Below are 18,397 nucleotides of genomic sequence, written 5' to 3' on the forward strand. Positions count from 1 at the left end.
TCTGATTTTGACACATAAAAAGAGCCATATGTATAGATATCACTAATTTACCAAAGTCCATTGAATAAGTAGCCATTGCCTTTTATTAGATGACTTCACATATGCATTAGCTAAAAAACTACTTTGGAGATTTTGCTTTTTATACGCTGAGTGTAACCTCGAACACACTCAAACTTTTCTCTGGGAAAATGATGACCACATTGTAATTTCTTTAAACAGAAAACTGAAATGCCCTGTAAGGACATGAAGAAAAAACACCCAGAATCTTCAATTAAACATCAGATTAAATATTTACAACAAAAATAAAAAGGCAGCTGTGAGAAATGAACTCACTGCTGAAAATTTATAACCAGTTTATTATAAAATAAAGGCAACACAGCGCTGGGCGCATAGCGAGTTTGCTAGAGGCGCACCCCAACAACACGAGGTTAACTTAAATAGACAGCAAACATACATATTAATATATTAAAATATACATATTCATATAGTCCGCAACACACTCCCACCCCTCTCCATCAGGACAGACAAAACCTGCACCCTTGACCTGGCCAGTCTTTAGACCTGTTGGTGCCTCACCTTTCTCTCCCAATACCCCAGACAATACAGACCCATCAGCCCAACGATCCAGGCACAACGATGGGGCCTGCCCGGTCCCCAGCAATTCCCCTTGTGAAAGCCAAATATTATAACCAGTTTCTCACACAGCTAAACTCTGTCAGTCTCATTATATATAGCTTCGGATTATCTACCATGTTACATGTTTCAGGTACTAACACACAGACCTCCTACAAACAGTCTATCACAATCTACCTTGCTGGTAAATTACAGAATTATAGAAAACAGTTACATTTGCTTGTTTAAACAAGCACAGAAGGCTACGGTGGGTTTGCCAGTTTTTACTTGTAAGGATTCTGAGGAAGAAGGGAGGCATTTTTTCAATGCATACCTCAAAACCACATGCTCCTTACACAGAAGCACCTCGTCCAGGTGACAGTAAACTCAACCACCTCATGCTGCCCGTTTCATGAGGGCTGATGAGCAATTGCTGTCGTCACCCCTACGACTGTTCAGGTCAGAGCGTTAATCAGTGGTAGACTGCAGCGTCAGAGTCATACGGCGGGTGACTGTAGGGATACGTGGGTGAGAACTTTACCCTAACCATAACAGCCAGTTTCAGGTGAGGCGGAGGCAATCAGTGCTCATCACAGGCCGTTCGCCCCACTACGGCCGCCGCATTTTGCCGCTCATGCCTCGCTGGGCTGAGTTAGACCAGCGCCTCTAACCGCCGCCCGCCCAGCGAAGCACAGAACCACCGACACTACCGACTCCCGCCACCGGCCCGCAGCGGGCAGCCCAAACGTTCTGCGCGCAGGAAGAGACACCCTGTTAGAAAAGACTCTTTAGAAAAACCCTCACTAAAAAGAGCAGCAGGAAGGGGCAAGCGGCGCACCCCGCCCTACAGAACACGGCTACCGAAACGCCACCAACCCCTTCCGCGTCGCAACCCCAGCCCGACGCCGCGGTGCTGCCTCGCCTCAGCGGAAGGGGAGGTGCTGCCCGGGCGGGGCGTACGGGAGAGAAGGGTACGGCATCCGCACCGCTCGCCAAGTACCTTCGTAGGCACCATTCGCATACGCTGCCTAGCTGCTCCTTGCTGACGACGTAGGCGAAGGGCTCAGCTCGGTAAAGCAGTTGGCCAGGCAGTACCCGCCGGCGTGAGCGGAGGCCGCTGCCTTTGCCTGGGCTGGGGAACCGCTCCAGCACCAGCGCCTCCATCTTCCCGCGCGCGCCAGCACATAAAGAGCATGGGATTGCTCCGCCCACCGCCACGTGATGGGGCGCTGCCGCCGCCATCTTAATTCAGGGCACCTGGAGGGTTGAGCAGGCATTACAACGTGCATCTCTGACCGAGACCAACTACCTTGTCTGTGCTGAGAGCCCGCCCCTTGCCTGAAAAAGGGGTTATTTAGTCCTGAGCACAAGAGGGACGTGGACTTGTTGGAGGACCACGGAAATTATTAGAGGGCTAGAACACCTCTCCTGCGAGTCAAGGCTGAGAGAGGTTGTCCAGCCTGAAGAAGAGAAGGTTCTGGGAGGACCTTATTGCAGTCAGTATTTAAAAGGGGCCTAGAAGAACAGTGAGGACAGTAGGGCCTGTTGCAGCAGGACAGGTACAAAGGTTTTATACTGAAAGAGGATTGACTTAGAATAAATAGAAGGATGAATTTTTGTGCAATGAGGATGGTGTAAAACACTGGCACAGGTTGCCCAGAGAGGTGGTGACCTTGCCCCTTGAAACATGCAAGGTCAAATTGCACAGGCTTCTGAGCAGCCTGATGTAGTTGAAATGCTCTGGGTCACTGCAGGGGACTTGGACTAGATGACACTTGAAGAGCCCTTCCAATGCAAAACATTCTATGATTTTGTGCTAAACAAAGTGTCTATAAATGTTTCTATGGCCAACTACAAATAGGGAGTATGTTGTTCTTCCCACCCCTCCCCCCCCCCATACTTTGTAACTTTGTAGGTTAATTTGTTTTTAAAGGCAATGAGGCAAGGAGAAAACCTCTAATCATAAACATTAATTGCAGCATTGGAGACTTCAGACACATTCCTCTGACAGCTGTCAGACCTCAGAATGCAAAGCAAAAAAGTTCCAGCTGTCTCATTATCTTTGTCCAGCACCATTACTGCTTTGTTGCCATACGGACCCAGTCTCAAGTGGAAGGAAGCAGGAAAAAAAAGTACAAAAATGAAAGTGGCATGAGAACACATGGAGGTTGCATACTCACAGCTTTGTATGCAATGAAGGGAACTTTCCCTGGCCCTCTGCTGCAGAGATTGGGTGGCCTTCCTCAGGCTCAGCTCGGGGCCATGTTCTGCATGGGGCCACAAGAAACCAGAACGACCCTCCAACCAGATGACTGACTACATAATCACAGGAAGTTAGGAATTGGAAGGGACCTCCAGAGATCAAGTCCAGCTCCCTTGCCAAAGCAGGATCATGAGGGCAAGCCACAAAGGAAAGCATCCAGGTGGGTTTGAAACTGTCCAGAGAAGGAGACTCCGTGACCTTTCTGGGAAGCCTGTTGCAGTGCGACATCACCCTCACCATGAAGAAGTGCTTCCTTGTGTTAAGATGGAACCTCCTGTGTTGTAGTTTGTACCCACTGTTCCTTGTCCTATCACTGGGCACCACTGAAATGAGACTGGCACCTTCATCTTAACACCATGAACATAGCAAAGTCCACTTCCTTAGATGTACTGCAATGGGAAAATCATGCTCATTTTATACTCATTTTGCTTGTCAGCAACTTCACTGATGCAACACTGAAATTAATGTAGTGAAGTTGGAACTTGGGCAAAAGCTCCCTTGTATGTAAACCCATTTGTTGCAGAAAATTCTGTTTGTGATCAAAGTATTAAAGTTTAGTTCACAAAGGAAGACATAAGATAATGACTCTGTCAAAAACATCCCAAAACCAGGACATTTTACATATAAGCTAGCATAAAATAGCTGGAGATGTTTCTGGATCTCATTGTGATGTGAATACATAGTATGGCTGGGCTGGAAGCTGTGCAGCACCCATGTTCTGGCAGTGTGTATCACTGGGAACATACCTCATACTCAATTGGTTTTTGTCAGAGCCATCAATTAAAGGCACATGATAAATGACAGGAGAAAAGCAAAACACTTGCACAATTAACTAAGAGCATCACTCTGAAATGGTGATGCTCAAAGCACATGAGATAGTAAGAGTATGTGCTTTCCATATGGGTCTATACAGCTTTCCATTCACTCACAGTATCACAGTATCACCAAGGTTGGAAGAGACCTCAAAGATCATCAAGTCCAAACTATCAACACAGACCTCATGACTAGACCATGGCACCAACTGCCACGTCCAATCCTCTCTTGAACACCTCCAGGGACAGTGACTCCACCACCTCTCTGGGCAGCCCATTCCAATGACGAATGACTCCCAGTGAAGAACTTCTCATTGATGAGATTACAAACCTGATGTGGGCTAAATATGCTAAACTGCAGATAGACTTAGTCTGGTTTTCCTTATTATGCCTGCAGAGGGAGATAGAGCTCGCGTTTCAGAATGTTCAGTCGTCCTATCGAAGAACAGAGTGCCCTAACAGTTCTGCAAACGTACTCATTGTTTTCAGTAATGATTATCTCAGTCTGCAACTGTTTTCATCTAAGTTGCACCAGGGTGCTCAGAAATAGCAATACACAAATTTGAAACACTGCTGTTGGGAAGAGCCAAGGTACATCAAGTCACAGGACTCCCACAGAGATAAAAGTATTTTGTCTTTCACTTAAATGCTGCTTTTGGTAATTCATTACCAAAAGAATTGACAGCCATCTGCCTGTCAGTTAGAATGGTATGCACACTGTTATGCTTAGCTTTAGTTCTAATATTTTAAGTGTTCAATTGCACTGACATTGTGAGATAGTCAAGAATTATCCTCAGCAGAAACTAAAATAAACAATTACCTCTGTATTTGGCTTATGCTTTCCCCCTTCACCCACTTACTCTTCTGAATTTCCCTGTCAATTCTGGTTTATTTATTTTCTAAGCAGGCATTTCCCAAAACCTATAACATATGCAAACTCAATAATAACTCAGGTTAGTATCTGTCTCCTGGGTGCATTAACTTAAAGAGATAAATGGTCAAATATACAAAATACGGGAAATTAAAGTCCCACCCATGAACTGCAAAAAGTACATTCAGGGAAGAGCTAATATTAATATACAATACAAGCTGTAACTTTCATTATTTTGTCAGTTTTTCAAGTAAAGTTTTCTTACTTGTCCAATGCAACAAAATCTCACCAAGGACAAAAATCTGTCCAACGGAATGACAGTCTTTACACACACTCCTCACACAGCTTAGCTTAAGTTGTACAGTGAAATAAACCACAGAAGCCCAAGAACAACTTCTTACTGACATGGCATTTTAAATGGTATGACAATATAGTTGTAATAACAAAGGCTTTCCTAGTATAGATAAGCTTTTAAACACAGCATAAACATTTTCATTGATGTGACAGTGGGTATTTTGACATCTATGAGAGACTGGAAAGTTAATTCTTGATTATCTACAGCTACAGTTTATAGAATGGTCTGCCTAGGAGGGCCATTCAACACAGTATTTAAGGGATCAACTGAACATCCAACCCAGATGTTTTTAGAAACGTTAGTCTGAACTTTCTGAAAAACATAGTATTATTGTTACATAATTCCAGTAAATTGTCATTTATCCCTTGACTATATTTAGTTCAATTAATCTGTGCTATTATTATGGGATTTTTATAAGACTAAGTCATCCACTGGCCTAGACTGGTCAGACTTCCCAACAGCTATTTGAAATGCATGACACACACCAGACAGAAGCAGCTGTCAAGGCATGTAATGGAGGCACTTTTGTGGGAATTACCACTTAATTGTGCCTGTTGCTGCTGAATTAGTCATACTTCCTTACTGCTAGTAGATGAGACACCACAGTGGAAGTTTATTTTTTTCTGTATCACAACAGTGTGTTTCACAGCATGAATTTACAGAAAGAACTGCAGTAATGAAATAATTGAAATTCTGGTCTTCAGTCATAAACATGCAATGTCCATTCCCACCACTGTGACACTAAATTGATTTTTTTTCTGGGAGCAAAATATAGCTCAAAACACAAAATGTTAAATTTTGGATTAATACAAAATCTATCACTAACAGCATAGAATAGCTTATAAGCTTTTATGAACACATAGGAACTTCTTGATGAGGTCTTTAATGTTGCTGTGCTCATTAAAAGTTGATTCTGGATTAAATAAACTCACTGCAGTTTTAAGCACAATTTCATAATAAATTTCACTCATATTAACATAGATTTCACCTGTTGGATTATTTACTATGAACTTTACAAAGAGTTTACTACTTTTTTTCCCCCTATTGATAGGACAAGGGGTTTAAACTGAAAGGTGTATTTAGATTAGATGTAAGGAATAAGCTCTTCACTGTGAGGACGGTGAGATACAGAAACAAGTTGCCCAGAGAAGTTGTGGATGCCCCCTTCCTGGAATTGTTTCATGCCAGCTTGGATGGAGGTTTTAACAACCTGGTGACCCTGTCAATGGCAGGGAAGTTGGAACTAGATGATCTTTAAGGCCCCTTCCACCCCAAACCATTCTATGACTTTGTAAGTTTGAGTCTTTCCTGCCCTGAACACATCAGGTTTTTTTCATATGGCAGACACAAACTTCTGAAATTTGTCAGCACAATTTCTTAGCTGTTTGTATACTGGGGTGTCTTATCAGTGGAATGAGCTAAATCAAGTCATAAGTCTTGCTTGCATTAGGAATAACTGACTGTTTTCATTTGGCATATCTTAACTACCTGGAATTTCCCTTGGGCTTTGTATGCTTACTGTGTGTTGTGTTCTATCAGCTGGGGACAACCAGTGTGTCTATTTTTAGCAGTGACATCTTAACATACATAAGGAAAGATGCAATAGATACAATGTAAGTGAATAAACACTTCCCACTGCCTTGTCCTTTCTGGAAAAGTCACTTCTTATTTCCATTTTCTCAGTGTTTATAGAAGAAAGGTACATTTTGCTAATTAAAGGCTTACAAAGTTTAGAATAGAGTTTTCAATCTGCAACCCCATAGCTCATGTTTAGCCTGCCACAGCTAGTAATTCAGCATGTTTCTCAGGAAACCTCAGGTTCTGCCTATCACATTTACACATCTTAAACTACATCACACATTCTGTTTCTCAAGTTTCATGTTGATATTTCTACCAACATCTTTATTACCTGAAAGACTAAGCTGTAATTACTAAGATGACCAATGCTAAACAAACCTAGTAGCCGGTATATACACATTCCATCTTAACAACCCCTCATCACATCATCTACTGTATTAATTAGTACATGCTCACAAACCCTTCCCTAGGTCAAACTACTAACTATAGTATCCAACTTGACTGATCTCCTAATTCTAAGTGGCAAAATTTCTCATTAACTAGCATCAAAAAGAACAAGTTTCTTTCTCTTTGTATTTGCTATGAATTTAATAAAGCAGTAAAGTTTAGACAACTCCATCACGGTCACATAATTTACTTTTACAGGCAGATGGATGGCACAAATGATTAGAAAAGACTTAGCACCTCTGGGCAGCTGCTCGAAGAAGAGTATTTCAGGAGCAGGAGCAATGCTTATGAGTTCTACTTGATAGATATATCATGGGTGGTTCATGTTTTAGAGGTTCATCAATTAAATCGGTCTTGCGGAGGAAAACAAAGGAAAAAAGAAACCACAATCTCAGAGTCTATAAAAAATTTGAAAGGAATGTGCTCTACTCTAAACCATCTAGTAACCATGTTGTATGTGTAGTGTAACAATAATGTCATTCAAGATCAAAGATCCAATGACAGCACAATAGGAAGAAGAAATAAATCTGCCCCAAACCTTGCAGCTAATTAATGCAATTTAAAAAAAATATATTACTTTGTATCTTATATATAAATAGTAGCATAACACAAAACTGTAAAACTGCATTGTGCAACATTTTCAAATCTTGGTGCTAATTCTGAAATACTTTTTATTACTTACTCTGACACAATAACTCACAGATTGGTGCTATACACCACAATGAAAAAGCTGTTCACGTGAAGATTTTCTCTTCTGAAAAGGTCTAACATTTTAAACTTTGCGTGACTTTGCAGTTCCTTTCTCTCTGAATAGCATTTTTGATGGTTAATAAACTGTAAATACTAACCTGAAGTTATATACCGTTTCCCTAGTTGGAAGATTTGTCTTTGCATTTACATGAACCAAGAACATCAGAAGAGATGTTGCCTCAATTTCCCATCAATGTATCAAGGAATATGGCAAATGCAGATATGTGAAGGCAAGGCACAAAAAGTAGCACAGGGTTGGTTAAAACCCTAACAAAAATGCAGAAGTATTTATATGCCATTTTAAATTTCATTGCAAGTTTGCATTCAGCATTATCCTACAGAAACTGTAGACCTGCAACAGTAGCGAGTACTGAGTGGACAGCATCAGTTAATCAAATCCACAGACCTGCTTCAGTTTCACTTCCTGTATTTATTCACATACACTAGTGATAGTCACTTTTTTCCTGTCTGTTCCATCAGTACTAAACCAATTTTTAGAATGACAGCCATTATTCTCTCAATTTCACATTTGTGATTGGGACTAAACATATTGCTTACACTTAGACTTTATGGAAGAGTTCTAATTAGCATTAAACGTCCTCATTTCAAGTTCCCAGTTATGTAATATTCCTTTTACTTACTGACTTCTGCTGTTACCTTGGCAATCTCTGCATTGGCTCAGTATATGCTGGTTTCCAACAGCATTAAAAAAAAATAAATCACAGCAATAATTTTCCTTTTTTTCAGTTTATGTCTCACTGCAAGAACAGCAAGGTATTTGATTTGGCATGGGGGGCAGGTTGTGAAAATCAATCCAGGAGACGCTACATTTTTGTAGACCACTAAGAAAGACACTATCTACTGAGACTGAAAAAATGTGCAATTGCAAGTTTGCCATTCAGGGTCAATTTATAATCCAAGTTATCTGGAACAGTAAGAGATGGAAACAGAAAGCAAGCCTCAAAACTTCACAACCTACACCAGAATACCAATAACACTCAGAGAGACTGCAAACTAAACCTCAGCCTTTCCAATAGCTTCATCACAACAACATCACAAAGACTTACCAGCAGCTTAAACAGATTACTGCAGACTAGCTAGCAGAGTGAACTAAGGCTCCTTGAAGTCAACTTTTCTTATGCAGCAGGAACTGCAATAGGAAGACAGAGATCAATGGTTGTCACACCTATACCTCACACTATGCCTAATACGATTCTACTGTTTTCCAAAGCCTGAAAATAGCCTGACCTTTACTAAAAAGGCATTTTATTAACTCATGCTCTGCTAAAAAAAGCATGGTTTTGGCCACAGCTCTGCCAGAGGAGACAGTATAGAACACTAAACTATTACAGCCTACTAGGACTTTCAGGCAACAACAGAACAGGAATATGGAGAGAAACTAGGACAGGTTGCATTATAGAGTATTATGACTAAAAAGAGAATTTTTAATAGGATATGTTTTTTAAGGGAGTTATTTTTACATATAATATACATAAAACAAATACAAATTGACAAAGGTTACAAGTAAATTTTTTCCCCAAAAAACTATTTATACAGTACTGAATGTTCTGTTGACTTTGGGCTTGGACCTAAAATAAGATAAAGCTGTACCTATAGATGTTCATGTACTGTAAGCTAGAACAGGCTGCCCAGTGTTGTCTTCAAAATTTCAAATGAATTGTTAAAACTTTTTCCTCTCTGAGATACAGCAATACTCAGTTAAACCAAACCAAACAAACAAAAAGAACACAACCACCCAACAGCTCTGAGTTGGTGTTTTATCATGCTGTCATTACCTTATCTTCTGCTAACCCACCACTCTGATTTATTAGTATTGACTTCAGATTGCAAGGTTTTTAGATCAAGAGACAATATAACCCATGCAGTGGTTGTAAAGACCTACATGTGTAAAAGGCAATCAAATCACTGAGCACCAAAATACAAACCACACAAATAGTGATATTTGGTCTGTTGTTTTGTTTTTTTTTTTTCCAAATGTAAATATACAGCAATGTAACAAAAAGTTCCATTTAAGTGGTACATCCAAAAGCAGCAGATTGCTAATTAACTCCTGGAAAAGATGCAAAGTTTGTCCAATGTGATCTAATAACTGAACCGGTTACTTTCATCCTGTGCAGAAGGGCTTTTGTTACTCGCTAAATTTAATTTCCGGTTTGCACAGGAAATCATCTAGCTAACAGCATCTCCCAATTTTTAAACCTTTACTTATCAAAGTAATCTTCCAGAAGCAAAGGTGCTCTTCCAAAAGACAGCAGCTGTAGATTTATACGCTCCTTATACTTTCCAAGCCGTCATCATGGAACCAGGTTTCAGTGAACATATCAGAGGTTTGCAAAGCCTCAAAGAGACGCCTGTAGCCTTCTGGGCACAAGTCACGTGTTCTCGCGTTTTGGGGAATTTCTAGCTCTGTCAGCATTTTGCCACCCTTGTCCAAGCTCCATGAACTGAAACAAACAAACAAACAAACAGTCCTAAGAGAGCATTTCTTTCTGTGAAAAAAGCAAGAGCAAGAAATAGTATCTGAAGGTCCATTTTACTCTTTCGCAGCTTCTGGAAATGAACGTCTTCCTACAACAGAAGCTATATGCAATCCATGCTGCAAATGCAAAGAAACCTCTGCTCTGCTATAAGATACATAAAGCCACCAGCAGACATAGACAATACTGAGCCACATAAGCCTCCTCACTAGAGGGTGGGTGCCCTCCCTCCGTCCTCCACCCCAACTACATGAAGTCAGTAGCAGGCATTACAGCATAAAAAGGGGTTGTTCTTCAGTGCCTGAGACATGAAAGCCAATGTCATTTTCAAGATGATTCAGTATAGCGAGAGTGACACATTTCATAGGCATTTTCTTCTATAAACAGATATATCCACTGTCTTTCCATCATTGCTATGAAATACAGACCTTTTATAAATGTGCATATATATTAACTATTACTCAGACAAGAAAAGGGTGTATAAATACACAGAGGATACACATTAGGAACCTTCAAGGTTAGCTCCACTTTCTGGCTAAAGTATTGTGTGGACTCTAGGTATTCCAGTGAGCTTTAAGAAAGAAATCCATTAAGACTCTTGGCACTGAATTGCTAAATGAGTTACTGGAATTTATTAACTGCCCATTTTTTTCAACTCCTTTTCTGGAAGTCACTATCAGCAAATTAGAAATATATGAATTATATTCATAAACAAGTTGAAATCAATGCTTTCCAGACTGTAAACAATTCCCATTTATGGGAAATGGAAATCTACTAGTCATAAAGCTCCAATGAAACACCAAGAAGAATAATTAGAGTTGCATAATTCATAAATATGTCTGAAGCCTAATTTTTTAATTAGGTAACAGAAAACCATTTGAGGACATCTCCACTCCACCATCTATAACCTTCAGCTGTTTTCACTGGCCTTACTTTGATGTCTGTTATAAAATGAAACTCTTTTAGCTTTTGATGTCTATACCTACAAAAGGCTTCACTTAATTATTATGTCTGTAGTCAGTGAAAACTTCTTGCAGATACATGACTTCATGTCCTGTGGAGTCATAGACAGTTACTGCACATCTACATTCTAAATATTTGTTGACTTTCTTTTTTAACACCTATGAATACAAGCCACGAACAGTGCTCACAATATTATGTTAAGGGGTGTAAAAATGAAATCCTCTGTTCTACATGTAGATAATTTTTAAAAGGCAAGCTGTATTTCAGTTACACATAAGTACAGTTCTGAGAATTTATTTTAGTATTTTCTGGTATTTCTCCGAAGAGAGTAATTCTTTCTTACTTACTTTAATCTGTCAATAAGTTTAGACTTAGGTTTAGCAAGACACTGTTTCACCGTGAAAATAAAGGCAAGTGAATTGGTGGGCTTCAAGCCTCCTGTGAACAGATCTTGTCGAGGAGTCAGTCGTACCAAACATAAATGGTCATTTGGCAGCCACTGCAAGAAAAACATAACAAATCAATGAAAAGTCATCTTTAAAACAGTGTCTGTCTTAAGCTAAGAGTGTTCCATCTGTACCACCAGAAACACTTCTTACACAGTTCTACAAATCTTAACTATTTTATTGGAAGCTGAGGCTTTGTAAGTTTGTTCCGGAACAAGGATGCTTTACCTCTCCTATGTCCCAAACAGGAAAGGAAATACTAAACAAAATAATCAAGCTACTGAGTTTTTTTAAGGACTGAACTTTATTAGTTGAAACAAGATAATACAGTCTTGATGTGAGTTTTCAAGAGATTATATGGCCTATAGTATCCCTATACTATGCAAAATATCAGAGCAGATCACTTTGTGACTATCTTTTGGGTATGACGATAGAATTATTTGAGTGTTGCAACTTGAGGATTTTATAAAACTGGGAGGCAGTACAGTCTTTAGCCAAAGTACATGAACTTCTATATTGGCAGCAATGGATATATCTCACACTCCTAAGGCTGTGACAATGCATCTTACATAATGCACCTGATACACCTCTCTTTGTGCCTTTACAGCAACACACCTAAGTGTGGAAAGCACACATTTTTCTGGGGAAAGTTGAACCAAATAATGAATAAACATGCTTTTATAATATTGGTATTAAACAGAAATATTTTTATATTATACACAGGAACATCATTACTTCTCTGAAAAAGGACTTTTATACAAGGTATTTTTCCACTTCTCAAATTTAAGCTTTGGGACTTGCACTTTTCAGCAATTAACTAGCACACAGAGTCTACACTGGACACATGAAAAAACGTTTTAATCAAAACCAGCAGTATACTGACTGTGCTGTTAATTATGGTAAACATTTGTTCTGTTCAAGCAGGTAGACATGACCTTGTCAGTCTACTTGTCAGTAACTTCTTCTGAAAAAGAATTTATCTTTTTCCATCAGACAACAAAGACAATCGTTTATTTCAGCTTCTAAGCACATAGCAATTTTTCATCCCACTTCTGATGCATCTACATACTGCCTTTAAGTTTTAATTTGAATACTGTATTAAAAATACACATGTAAATGCTGTTATAAAGTTATTTTAACCTTTAACTAAAAGTGGTTTAGCTGCATCTCCAAAAGGAGAAAAGTGCACAAAACAATCTTACCATGGCTTTTGGTACTGCCAGTCCCCCATTTTTTGAATTAGTTGCAAATGATGACCAAGGTTCCTATGGGAGGGAGCAAATGTTTTAAAGAATTGAAGTGCTTTGTTAGAATAGAACACATTCAGGGCTGAATGAAAGCACATTATTAAGGACATTGTCCAAATGCCTCTGAAACACTGACAGGCTTGGGGCATTAACCACCCTTCTAAGAAGCTGGTTCCAGCATTTGAATGCTTGCTAAGAAAATGCTTCCTAATGGCCAGTCTAAGCCTCCCCTGGCACAACTTTGAACCATTCCCTCACGTCCTATCACTGGATTTCAGGGAAAAGAGATCAGAACCTTCTCCTCAGAAAGCTGTAGAAAGAATGAGGTCGCCTCTCTGCCTGCTTTGTTCCATACCCAAAGTCCTCAGCCACAGGACATTCCTTCCATCCCTTTTATCAGCTTTGCTGATCTCCTCTGCATGCATTCAAGACATCTGTCTTAAATTTTGGGGCCCAGAACTGCACACAGTACTTCAGGTGAGGCCACGCCAGTGCTAAATGCAACAGGATAATCACCTCTCTTAACCAGATAACTATGCTGTGTTTGATGTGCCCCAGGATGTGGTTTGCTCTTTTGGCTGCCAGGGCACACCACTGGCTCATACTGAGTGTGCTGTCTACGCACACACCTGGATCCCTTTGTGCAGGGCTGCTCTCCAGCCACTCCTCTTCCAATCTATACTTGTGCCCCATGTTACTCTGTCCTAGATGCAGAACCCAGCATTTGAACTCATTACACTTCATACCATTAATCATAGCCCAATCTATCTAGACCACTCTGCAAGGCATTTTGTCCCTCAAGAAAATCAACAGCACCTCCCAGTTTGGTAAACCTGGTAATGGTGCATTCAACTCCTGCATCCATATAGTAGATTCCCAGAGAAAGTTTTCAATAGTTCTCCAACTAGTTTAGATGTCAAATTAGCTTCTTACTACAGTTTACAGTAGTAAGATACTATAAAACCTTTTCTAAAAACATGTCCACAGCATTAGACTGCGGCAGCTAGTACAAAAAACTTACCATATGCAGTAGCTGAATTTCACATCCTACTTGCCAAAGCACAGTAAGTGCTTGGTAAGCCCTTGCATCTTTAGGCTTTGCTGTCAATACCTAACAAAATGGCAAAGAAAGGGCATTTTTGTTGCAAAAAGATTTTTTTCTTTATCTAACAACAACCTTTTATATAGATACATAAATATAGTAAGTGTTAAGAAATTCAAAGTTACATCTAAAATTCCAAGGTAAAGTTACATTAGGCCTCAAATACATACTAAATACATACTTTGTGCTATTTTAGTACATCCTGTCAGAACATGATTAGAAGACATTATGGCAGTCTAAGCAGTTCTTTACAGCAGTTGGATAACTGAACTGTGTAGGAATTTCTAGCTTATACCTTCTGATCGCTTTTAAGACAGAGGAATTTCACACAGAAAAGAGACCATATTTTGTATAAAAGCCAAAACATATGCAGAGTTATCAGCTCACACTGACAATCCCAGTAAGACACACAAGCAGAGTAAGCCAAACATCAGGCGACCTCACTGAACATCAAGCAGCTTGCACAATCATCCTGATCAATATTACAGAGCAGACAACTCACTGGACAAGAAAATAAAGAAAATCTTGTGACTATTCTCAAGCAGGGCATAGAAAGAAGTATATTGTAGCAGGGAAATTTAATTTTCAGATTCAAAAAGCCTCATATGCTCAAAAAAAACCCAAGCTAAACCAAAAAGGAACCAACAGCACCCACTAAAAGAAGATTCCAATTGCTTTTACTTAGGTACATAACCCTCATTTAACAGGATTCACAATAAAAGTAGTAGACATGATTGCAAAGAATGAGTGACCTATTAAAAAAATCCATTTAAGTGGGTATTTCAGTGTTATCCAATCTGTCATTTCACAGAATTATATACTTAAGACTTTCTTCCTTTTTTTTTCAGTAGGGTGTTAGACATAACACAGGTTCTGTAAGCACACCATGTAATTAAGTAATTAATTGCTTCAAGTAATTAAAGGTTTATGACTCTGTATGACCCTCAGTTTTTTTCAGTGCTGCATACAAAAATGGTTTGAGAAGACAAGTGCATCTCACTGAGTATATTTAGTAACTCTGAATCCTCTTCACAAGGTGTTTTGAATTCAGCCTTTGTTGCCTATTACCTGCAACTTTTAAGCGATTTTGTTGCAAAAGTGAGTTATAGAATTTAAGCATCTCACGAGCTACAATGGAGAGTAATTAGTCTGCTGCTGCATCCTTCTCAAGAACCAGTCTTCACATTTTAAAGATTGGTGATTATGTGACATCAGAATGTTTCTTGACAGTGCTACGAAAGGGAGTAAGTAGGAAACAGATGAGGCTTTAAAAGTCTGGCAGAAGAAGAAATTCCCTGGTGAAAATGTTAACTATACAATATAAATGTTTTTGTGTTCTGTGAAGCACTATTTTATTCTTTACTACCTTTAAAATCTCTTACACATACCTTGTACTCTTTTTCACTTATAAAGAAGTTGAGTTCTATTCTTCCATATCTGAATATGGAACTGCATTCATAAAGGGCAAAAAGGAGCCTCCAAAGTATGTTCCTTTCCTTTCTCTGTTGTAAGATTCCAAAAATTTTCACAGGTACATCTGTTTCAATAGTGTGTAAAAGTATCTTTAAAATTCTGCAATACGTACTAGACATTCTTATTAATGCTAATGTATAAAACACAAACAGCTCAAGCTGTTCAAGAACAAATACAATTCAAGCCTCAGTCAAAGCTAAGCCCATTTTGCATTCAACTAAACCTTTAATATAGGCGAGCAAATATATGAAATGTCAGTGCCACAAGGGTTGTTTGAAACTATTGAGAACCTAAATAACGTTGAAATGTAGGAAACAGTATCCATTAATCCATCATGTATATTAAACAGAACGTATTTCTCAAGCAAATACTAAAGACTTTGCTAAACAGCCTATGCACCCTTTGAATGGATTTGTAACATGTAATCATATACATATACCTGCCCTCCAAGGAACTGCTGCTACACCCATGGTTTCAAAAAGCTGGTCAGAACACATAGCAGGTGGTTTCACTGGTCCAGTCCCCAAAGGATCCAGTCTGAAGAGGTCACCATAAATTACCTTTAACTGTCCATCCAGGCTATTCTCTAGGGACTGAAGAAAATTAGTTTCAGATGAAAAAAATCTGGATGTAGTACTTCATCTTGCAAAACACCCAATACAAAACAGCCCCAAACAAACAAACAAACCTTCAAGAAAACAAAACAAACTGAAACAAAACAAACCTACAATTGTTACCCAGTCAGAGTCAAATTTCAGAGCTGCTTCTCACAGCTGTTAAAAAGAATAGCTTCCTTCACTATGCAGGACATTTTGACATATTTATGCTGTTCAACTGCAGCTTTAAAACACATTCTTACATTACTAAAATGTTCTGCAAATGTTTTGAAAAAAAGCTATACCAAACTAAGCAACCCACTGCAGTTAATGATTTACAATGGGAATTCTTCATATATACATAGAAAACGCCTTTCATATATGTTTTAAGTCAGGTGAGAGCCTTTTGTTTCAAACCTCTATTTTACAGCACAGTAACATAATCCTATTGCAGCTTCTACAGCTCTGTGTCTGTACGCCTCTGAAACCATGCAACACCAAGGTGAACAGGAGAGGACAACATATTTAAGTGTTTTAATATTACCAATTAATTGCGATTGCAGGACAATAGATTAAATAATGCCATGAGATAATGAGAATAACCAAGACTATTTTTAGAGATTTAGTTTTTTTTAAAGCTACATACAGACATTTTACTTAAACATACACAACTATAATGAATTATGCATTAAATTATTCAAAGGAAGACTATGAATTTGAATTCCTACATACAAACAATGTAAACCAATTTATTATAAAACAGTCTGCTGCTGGATGTGTGTTGTAAAACAAAATACTCTTGTTAAGCATTATTTCAGATGTTACAAGTAACGATGACTGTTTAATTTCCTTTTTTGAGCCAACAATTATTACACAATTTGAAGTTATTTTCTTATTTTCCCTCTAATTAAATTTCAGAAATGTGCTACCAAATCAAAAGTGTACCTGCAAGTTTTGAAGAAAAGCTGAGTTGCTTTCTAGAGCTACCACTCTAACACCTGCATTGAGCAGAGTACGAGTCAAGATTCCAGGACCTGAATGGGGAGGGGAAAATGAAAAAGAAAAAATATTTTCTAAAACATTTTTTTTTAAGTCCATCTTTTCTAAGTGATTTCCTTCAGTGATTTTCCCAATGCAACAGTTGGGACGTACCATCTTCAACAGGAGGTAACTTGAGTTTGTTTAAACACACTTCAAAATGAGTTAAATAAAAAGATTTACACACAGTGTCTCTTGAGATTGTGCAGTGAATTACACCAAGTACTGCATTAGATACTGACGTACATTAGGTACAGTATTTCAAATGTTTCTACTTTTTCTTCTGCCAACTGAAACATACTTTGAAAACGTACCCATATCAGCTCTGCAGTAATTTGGGACGAAAAAAAACCAAACTAAACCACATTAACTGCAAAGGGCTATCTGTGTGATACTCCATAGTCTTTGTCATGCTTTTACTGACAAAGTTCGCCTACAAAACCAAAAATACTACCTGAAGAGAAATTTACATCTCAACTTTACGGCAAAGTTCTAACACCAGTGACTCAAGTCTCCAGAATCACTCATTCCTTACAAAGCTCTGTATAAACTGACCACCCACCCCAGGACGCATCGCAGTGCTGCGACAACCGGACGGGCCTAACGTCCGCCAACACCCGCCCGGGGGGGCAACCAGGGCGGTGTATCCCGTCGCAGAGGGCCCAGGCACAGCCAGCAGGCAGCGCAGTTGCCACCCCCGCCAGAAATCCCGGGAGAGGCAGGGCCTCGCCCTCTTTCCTCAACACCACCACCCATCGACAGCCCAGGGGGAGCAGGACCAGGGGCCCGTAGCCACCGGACGGATGACCCAGCAAGGTCACTTGGGCACACCGAACAGCGCCACGTCACGGCGGGAGAGTGAAGCCCCGGGCAGCAGGGGTAAGGCAAACAGAGACCGGCCAGAACCTTACAGCAGCTTACCTGGTGCGTACTCGAGCAGGACAGGCTGATGGTCGGGACTGGCGCCGCCCTGCAGGCACCGCTGCACGGTGCGGGCCAGCTGCGGGCAGGCAATGAAGCGGCGGAACGGCACCGCGGTCCCCTGCAACTGCTGCACCAGCCATTCCGTCTCTGACGCCTCTGGCACCTGTAGGCCCGGGCTCGGCCACTGCCCCGCCGCCCGCCTCGCTGTCGCCCAGCACAGCGGTAGCCCGCAGAGCAGCGGCCGCAGCCCCGCCGCTTGAGCCGTCGCCAGAAGGCGGCGGCAACCTGCAGCACCCGGCAAGGCCCGGCCTGCAAGCATCACCACGCCGCCGCCACCGGCCCCACGCTAGCAAGCACCGGGTGCGCGATCGCCGCGGCAACGGGAGCGTCACTTCCGCCTGTTCTCGGCCTCTCTAGCGATC

The 18,397-nt window shown here is 40.2% G+C and overlaps 2 protein-coding genes across 2 annotated transcripts in view; both read right to left on the minus strand.

Annotated features, from left to right (window-relative positions):
* SMYD3 (SET and MYND domain containing 3) overlaps positions 1–1,785 on the minus strand; it is a 451,319-nt gene extending 449,534 nt beyond the window's left edge. Inside the window, exon 1 of the mRNA XM_068155709.1 lies at positions 1,613–1,785. Coding sequence (XP_068011810.1) covers positions 1,613–1,776 — 164 coding nt within the window. The 5' untranslated portion in view covers positions 1,777–1,785. The remainder of the gene's footprint in view (positions 1–1,612) is intronic.
* Positions 1,786–9,650: 7,865 nt separating this feature from the next.
* TFB2M (transcription factor B2, mitochondrial) lies at positions 9,651–18,396 on the minus strand. Its single transcript, XM_068155772.1, has 8 exons — positions 17,973–18,396; positions 16,959–17,047; positions 15,857–16,010; positions 15,333–15,481; positions 13,864–13,953; positions 12,798–12,860; positions 11,497–11,648; positions 9,651–10,153 (listed from the first exon to the last, which is right to left on the minus strand). Exons 1-8 carry the CDS (start codon positions 18,292–18,294, stop codon positions 9,973–9,975), a joined length of 1,200 nt encoding a protein of 399 aa, XP_068011873.1. The 5' UTR covers positions 18,295–18,396; the 3' UTR covers positions 9,651–9,972.
* Between the last annotated feature and the right edge of the window lies 1 nt (position 18,397).

The sequence above is a fragment of the Melanerpes formicivorus genome, unplaced genomic scaffold (genome assembly GCF_026170545.1).
Source record: "Melanerpes formicivorus ecotype bairdi unplaced genomic scaffold, bMelFor1.0.p_v2 SCAF_2, whole genome shotgun sequence".
NCBI classification, from domain to species: Eukaryota; Metazoa; Chordata; class Aves; order Piciformes; family Picidae; genus Melanerpes; species Melanerpes formicivorus.